At 37.6% G+C, this 7,981-nt stretch overlaps 1 protein-coding gene across 2 annotated transcripts in view; it reads left to right on the top strand.

Annotated features, from left to right (window-relative positions):
* The first annotated feature begins 1,076 nt into the window (after nt 1-1,076).
* SLC6A14 (solute carrier family 6 member 14) overlaps nt 1,077-7,981 on the top strand; it is a 29,447-nt gene continuing 22,542 nt past the window's right edge. The window contains exons 1-4 of one of the 2 annotated variants that reach the window (XM_004022406.5): nt 1,077-1,225; nt 2,161-2,326; nt 5,288-5,419; nt 6,840-7,004. In XM_004022406.5, the coding sequence (XP_004022455.1) occupies nt 1,178-1,225; nt 2,161-2,326; nt 5,288-5,419; nt 6,840-7,004 (511 nt within the window). In that variant the 5' untranslated portion in view covers nt 1,077-1,177. The other variant, XM_042241686.1, reaches the window with a different exon arrangement.

Genomic DNA, 7,981 nt, shown 5'->3' with positions numbered 1-7,981 from the left:
ATATTTTCTCTTGACTACCTTCCCACTTCCCTCATGGACTTTCTTCTGCCTTACCTGCTCAGGTTCCCCAGGGCATATTTCTATTGCAAATGGAAGATTCTTGTCAGTCAGTGGAGAGCAGAGGAGCTGGACACTGGATGTAGGATACCCAGGACTTGGCTGGTGGCGGGTTCATCTGTGTGCAGCTATTTGTACTGTGCCTCATATAACTGACACCATCTTTTGCCTGGTATGATCAAGTTTAAATCCTTTGAGTTTTCTGAAGAAAAGATGTTACCTTGGTAAACAGCATTATAATAGTACTTTCCTCCCTGGCCTCACCAGAATGCTTCCTCATAGTTTACTTTCCAGGCCTCGCCTTTCTTGCAGAGTGGAGTCCTTTGTTAGGGTTAGAATTTCCCATAAACCTGCTCAATAATTTGTTTTTGTTTGGCCTCTTTGAAATTTACACAAAGCATTCCCTGTAAAGGGCAACACTGTCCTGAAGGCTGAGAAAGGCGCTTGAGACACAGGCTCAAAGTTGCTCTTTTCAGGCAGAGCCAGGTGAGTAATCTTATCTCAACTGGCTGCTTTTCAAGGTGCCCAATTCACGAGCTTTCCTCTCTGGGAGCAGTGTTAGCCCCAGGGGATCAAGTGCTTTCTAGTGAAGGGCAAAACTTTGGGAAATCCCAGAGCCCAGGACAGTACAGTCTGTTCAGGAGAATCTTGGGGAATGGAATGAACCCCACAGACCATGTCCTCTGCCTCAGGCACTGGTAGAGATCAGCACTTGGCCCCAGGACAGAGACCAGACTGAGAGGTTACAAGGAAGCAGGGAACCCGGGAAAGGAGGAGAGACTGCAAAGACAGCTGCCAGGCTCTGAGTCAAAGGCTATCAGTCATCTCGGCTCCGACTGCTCCGCTCTCTCACAGCCCAGCCCTTTCCCGGGGCCAGGGCAGGGGATTGCTACATGCCAGCTTACCTGGGGAAAAACCAGAGCCTCACTTTAGTCCCTTCCGGTAATTGACATGACAGGGCAACCAGGCGGGGGAGGAGGGAGCTTCCCTCCATAAATGGTCCCACCCCTGGGCAAGGTGGCTCACTCTGGCAGCTAGTGACCGGGGAGTGTGTATCCGTCACCAGTCAAGCTCGGCCAGACTGAGAGCCAGGCAGAGCAGCCCAGGGAGCCAGTGAACCATGGATAAGTTCAAGTGTCTGAGCTTCTTCAAGTGCAGAAGGAAGGAGGTAGGAGGAGTCTGTGAGCTGCGGACCTGTGGAGGGCTTGGGAAGGGAAAACTTAAGGAGAGGCAAATCTCAGCTTTCGCTCTCTTTGGCTATTCCGTTTGCCACATTTCTGTTCAACTGCCTTCAAGTGTGGCTGAGATGTCCCCATAGAGGAGAGGAAACAGGACAGCTCTTACTCTGGTAGCGAGAAGACTTATGGTCGCCTCATCTTCTGCCTTGGGTATGCTCACCACCTTCCGTGTTCTGTCCCTCTCTGGACTGTGTCCATAGGTTGGAGGGAAATAAGAAAATGACTTGACCTGAGGGAACCCTTCCCTCTTCTCTGAAGTGGAGAGAGTGCTGTTCCACCTGATGGGACATGAGACTTTGTCTGTATTATTTTGTGGCTTTCAGAAATGCACTAGTTTTACTCTCCAAGATATGGAAAGGAACTCAAACTTCCCTGACAGCTCCAAACATCAAAACTATCAGCCAGTATGAAAAAGAGTCAATGATTTTTTTTTTAAAAAGCAGAAACTATATTTGAACCTTTTTTTTCAAAGAGCTCCTCCAATTTCAGAGGTGTTGATTTTACCTAACTCATCTTTAAAACTTTTGCACTTGAAGTTTTATTTGCCCATCTTCATTTGCCTTTTATACTGGGTGCCACATGTAACCTTTTCACTAAAATTTGGATGACATAACCCAAAGAACTAGTAAAAATATCCACCTACAGAGTTTTTTTTTTTTTCACTTTAAAAGCAGCCATGCACAGAGGTGTCACTAGCTTTGGAAAGCGTTCTCTTTGGCTATGTTTTTCAGGGTTCGTTTCTCTCTGTCTCTGTCTGCCTGTCTCTGTATGTCTTTCTCTCACTGTCACTCTATGAATTTTTGAAATTATGCTTCTGTGTAATTTTTAATAGAAAAATAAGCTGATGGTATTTTTCTTTTTCTAGAATGCTGAGGTTGCACCCAAGGATCTTCATGTTAATGAAAATGATGAGAATCAGGAGCGTGGTAACTGGTCCAAAAAATCAGATTATCTTTTATCTATGATTGGATATGCAGTGGGACTGGGGAACGTGTGGCGATTCCCCTATTTGACCTACAACAATGGCGGAGGTACTACCCCCCTTCCCCCAGTTTATTTCCCCTTCAGTTTTAAGGGAGGTGCTCTATGGCCTCTGATGATATTTTAAGACCTAAGGAAAGGTATATGATAATATGGGTTAGTGGGAGGATGGGAAATGAGCATACTGCATTTTATTATTAGACCATGGTTTTCTAGCTCAAGTTGGAAAGCTAGTTTCATAAGATCTTCAGATATAAACTTGGTGAAAGTTGCATATTTAGCACTTCTGATTTCTCATTTGAAATCCCAAGCGATCATCACATGACTTACTCTTCTTAATTTATACATGTTCCTATGATAATGTGTTCAGACTCAAGTTGTGTTTTGCCAGATTTATTGCTGAATCTAAGCAAAAGGCAGGGAATTCTCATTCTAATAAGAAATTCAAATAAATCATTTGCTTAAATAAAATAAGGCATTACATTCTGGAAACTTAATCGTGGAAAGAATTGATTAAAAAGTAATTAAAGGTTTTGTACTTTAAGCTGCAATATCAGTTACATATACTCCAAATTGGATTGGCCAGGTAGAAGATCCTTTTAAAATGCAATAGAATTTAATTCAAGGCTAGGTGTTTAATTTCTGTAAAACAATATGGTTTATACCTCATAGATCACTAAAGAAGACTCAACTAGAACAAGGAGAAAAAAATAACTCTGAAGTGACACCCAAAAGGAAACAGAATGAATTGCACAATCCTCTAGTAATGTTGAAACAACTTTTCACTTACACCATATTTATTTACTTGTAATTATAAGTCCTATTAGAAGTGTAGAGGTGGCATTCCCTTATATTTCAAAATTGGATACCAGTGAAACTATGCCATTGTAATTATTTTTCTTGGTACAATAGGATTTTGTGTGGTGATATTTCAATCTTACATTCCTTATTAATTAGTTATATTAAAACATTCATATTACCCTTCAAAGATTTAAGAAAGGAGCTCTGTTTATCAAACACTTTAAGTGTTGGTACCATAAATTACCAATATAAATTACCAACTAGAACCAACATTGTTTAATCAAGAGTTTAGTATACATTTGGGCTGGAAGATGAGTCAGTGTAGTAGAGAAAAGCATTTAGGTTCCTTTTCAGCCCCTTATGTTCAGGTTTAAATTAAGAAATACCCTGGGAGTTGATGTCATAAAGGGCCAGTACTTACTATAGATTTCTAGGAACTATATCAAACTAAGTTTAATATAGAATTTTTAAACTTAGCTGAAACAAAATGGCATTACTTTTTTGTATGCTATTACCTCTCTCACTGTTTCCTCTAAAAATTAGCTTATCATATTGGCTTTCATTTTTTAAAGATCACATCATTTGAGTAGCGGATGATCTACTCTCTCTCAGTTGCTTCTCTTTTTTGCCCAAGGGTAGAACAGGAACATGAAATTTAAATTTGTCAAATGTTAATAGATTAGATTTAAAATTATGGTAAGGCTTAAAAAACTGTTGCTAAAATCTGGAATCATTTTTATCTTTAGATGCTTTTTAACACTATAAGAAAGAGAAGTATCAGACTACCTTAGGGTCTAGGTCAGTAGTGTTAACAATTTGACCACTAGTTTGTATTGCTAATCTACCAGTTATGGTTGTTATTAATAATGAAATAATATAATGGGAGAAAAGCCATCAATAACACTGAGGGAAATTGTTTTCTGTATGTGTCTAAAAAACTATTTACACTGGGCTAGCAAAACATTGCATATTGTTTTTCAAACAGAGATTTTGTATTACTTTTTCTTCATATTTGCCATTGGTGGGAATTAAACTTCTATTAGTCATAGTAATGATGGTATGTGCATTGCAACATCTGTAAAAACATATTTGTCCCTATGTTCTGGTGACTAGTGACTTGTATGTAACAAGTACTTTATTGTCTTATTTTCAGTAAAATATATTTTTAGGGTTAGAAAAAAATGTAATCCCCAGGTATGATGTTACAGTATCATAATGGGAAAACTATATGAAGAAAAAAACATACATAATCCAACCCAAAGTCTATTTTACTCACTTATCTCAATTTCTTATTAAACATTGTTAATTTAAGACTTCTAGACTACTTAAACAACAAATTTAATATTCTGTCCCTGCTTCTACCAAAAATCTGGTCCAAGTTTTAATGAATTGTATGCCCTAAAAGTAGACAGGATAAACGTAAAATAATAAAAGGTTTAACAACAACAACAACAAAAAACCCCAAAACAAAAATGGGACTAAATAATCCAAATGTAGGAAAATTAGTCCTTATGAAATTGAATGTTAATTCTGAATGCATCTCAAGGGTTCAAGATTATTCTACCAAAAATAATGTTTCTTATTAACATTGAGTGAAGACACATGACTATTTGGAGAATAATGAACTTAACTGCAATAGCTTCTACTTTGAACCACATTTAACATTTAAACCCTGAGTCTTAAAAGCAGATTTTTTTTTAAGGAGAGAGGAGGGAAACTAGCTTTGAACATATACTATGCGCCTGCCCATTTTGTGAAGTGTTTTCACATAGGCTCTGTGATCAAACCCTTACCACAAACTGATGAGTTGGCATTGCTCTTCCCATTTATGAGGAACCCAAGATTGAGAGGTTAGATAAACTGCCCCAGGTCACATCACTAGTACACGATGAAGCCAGGATATAAACCTAGGTCTATCTGTCTTCAAAGCCTATGATCATTCAACTTCTTTGAATTGCTTTTTATGGCTTATTGTTTTTCATAATCACAACAACCTCATTAGGTAATACCAGCATCACCATTTCATGCATGAGGAATCCATGATTTAGAGAATCAACTACTTTCTCACAGATTTTAAGCCCAGACTCAGTTCTCTCTGACTCCACTATATCAGAGTGCTTTCAAAATGTTGTGTTGGTTGTCAAAGTGCCATCAAGATTTGGGCATATAATAGTACTTTGGTTCTTTTTTTTTTTTTTTGCCTTTTCTAGGTGCCTTCTTGATACCATATGTGATTATGCTAGCCCTGGCTGGTTTACCTTTGTTCTTCTTAGAGTGCTCCATGGGACAATTTTCTAGCTTAGGTCCAGTTTCAATTTGGAGGATTCTTCCATTGTTTCAAGGTTGGTATTAAAATGTTTTCCTTATTGTGCTTATTGGTTTGTTTCTGCATATAGCTGTCCTCACTGCGTGGATGAAAGCATTTAACATCTGGACATGATGGCCCAGGTGGTAAAGAATCTGCCTGCAATGCAGGAAATGTGGGTTTGATCCCTGGGTCAGGAAAAACCCCTGGAGGAGGAAACGGCACCCACTCCAGTATTCTTGCCTGGGAAATCCACGGACAGAGGAGCCTGGTGGGCTATACAGTCCATGGGGCAGCAAAGAATTGGACACAACTGAGCAACTAACTTTCAAAGGCAGAGACATACATTGTTTTTCTATTTGCCACCATCAAATTTAGAAATCAAATGTTAATATGTATTTCTCTTTATCTTGGGCTGCAGATATGGTTAGGGTTAAGAAGGATATGAGGAAGTTGTTACTATTTTCCTATTTTCACCTTTTGAATTCTCTTGGCAAACAGTCTTGTGCGTTAACTTTATGACTCTCTTTTCTACTTCCTCTGTGGTCTCTGTCTTCTTGCTTTTGCATATCTTTTACAATGCCTCATTCAGGAAAGTTGAAGGGCAGGTCACTATTTTTTTCTTGGATGATCTTAATGGAATAGGACACTGGGAATGTTTTTTTTTTTTTTGAAAATGCTTTGATTGTTATTAAACATCAAACAGCATTTCTGTTTGAAGATTATATATCATTTTTGGTATGTGCTAGCTGCTGAAAGCTACTTGTAAAAGTTTCAATGTAACATCAAAAATACATTTATAGTGAGATGAAGAGACTATCATGCTGGAATATGAAGGAAGCTACCTCAAAAGTTAGTCTTAACAAGGAGTTATATTCAGTATGCTAAGCTGCATTTTGAAACTAGAGAGAGAGTTAAAGAAATTTCAGAAGTTTAAATTCAGATAATTACCAATTTACTGAATTTTCTTTACACACACTTGTAGAAATGCTGTACATTTTCCTCTTAGGACATTCATTCAGAGGCTTTATCTTCTACTTGTCAAAATGCTTGTTTATAGATGAAGATGGGAGTATTGGTTACTGAATTGATAGGATATAAGCTTTGAATAGTTTGTTGTTTTTTTTTAGTAGTACACACTCTGACAAGAATTTACAGACTTAATAAGAATGAGTAATAAACATGGTTTTTCTTTATGTGAATTCAGTGGCTTAATATAGATCTTTAATCTTAGCACCTTTTCCTGATCAACTCAAAATCTGTCTCAAAAAGTCAATCATCAAAATAATTTTGAGAAGGTATTCAGACAACAGTACTGTCTTCCACCTCTCCAATAAAGAGAAAACATTGGAACAGTTTTCTCAGTTTAAAATAGATTTTGTGGAAATTGAGAATGCAGCTGTATGAATTAGCAAAAGAAATTTCACTTATTTTTTTTAAATTGTTCTCTTTTCCAGGTGTGGGGATTACAATGGTCCTGATATCCATTTTTGTGACAATCTATTATAATGTCATAATTGCCTATAGTCTTTACTACCTGTTTGCTTCTTTTCAACGTGAACTACCATGGTCAAAATGTTCCATCAGTTGGGCTGATGGAAACTGTAGCAGATCTCCTTTCGGTAAAATTCATTTACTTATTGTTGGAAAAGACTTTGATGCTGGGAGGGATTGGGGGCAGGAGGAGAAGGGGACGACAGAGGATGAGATGGCTGGATGGCATCACTGCCTCGATGGACGTGAATCTGAGTGACCTCTGGGAGTTGGTGATGGACAGGGAGGCCTGGTGTGCTGCAATTCATGGGATCACAAAGAGTCAGACACAACTGAGCAACTGAACTGAACTGAACTCTGAATCATTCATTCTTTAATATTTTCTAACGATTAAAGGCCTAAATCATTTCCTAACAAATTTAGGTTCAACTTTAAGTGAGCCACAGGCTACTGGTGAAATCAGAATAAATCATGTATAACCTGAAATTTGATTAATGCAATATGTTAATTTCTGAGGGCAGCCAGTAAAGCTAAACCACTACTTGGAGTACTTCTTGCAGACCTAGGTTGTGGGTGGTAGACAAGGAAGAAAATGGGAAAGTGGTAAGAGAGAAAATCACTGTTTATGATACATAGTAGTGTTCAGGAGATGGTGAGTATTGCTAGTCTTTGGAATAATGTAGCATTGATATTGTAGACTATTACCACTGGGATTGGCTGTGTATATTGGAGAATAAATTGATACAGATTTAACACTTCTTAGGAATTTAAAGGTGTCATTTATCTATATATGTTAAATAAGTCCACATATGAAAATTTCCCTAGAGTACTGAATCCCAATTGAAATGACTATTACTCTACAGCTGTTGTTACTGTAAATATAAAAATATACTGTAAATATAAAAATGCATACTGTTTAAAAGGGCAGATATTTTCATACTCACCCTCAGCTTAGTAGTAGAGAAAATTTAAGTTGCTGAGTGTGCATGGCTTATTCCATTTGTGAAATTTCTACTCCACATTCACTAAATAACAATTTAGACAGTACCTTAAGTATTTCACCATTTAAACTTTATTTCCAGGAAAGCACTCTTCTAAAACTAAG

The sequence above is a fragment of the Ovis aries genome, chromosome X, assembly GCF_016772045.2.
Source record: "Ovis aries strain OAR_USU_Benz2616 breed Rambouillet chromosome X, ARS-UI_Ramb_v3.0, whole genome shotgun sequence".
NCBI classification, from domain to species: domain Eukaryota; kingdom Metazoa; phylum Chordata; class Mammalia; order Artiodactyla; family Bovidae; genus Ovis; species Ovis aries.
The sequence above is the reverse complement of the archived record's forward strand: the minus strand, read 5'-3'. Positions and strand labels throughout refer to the sequence as shown.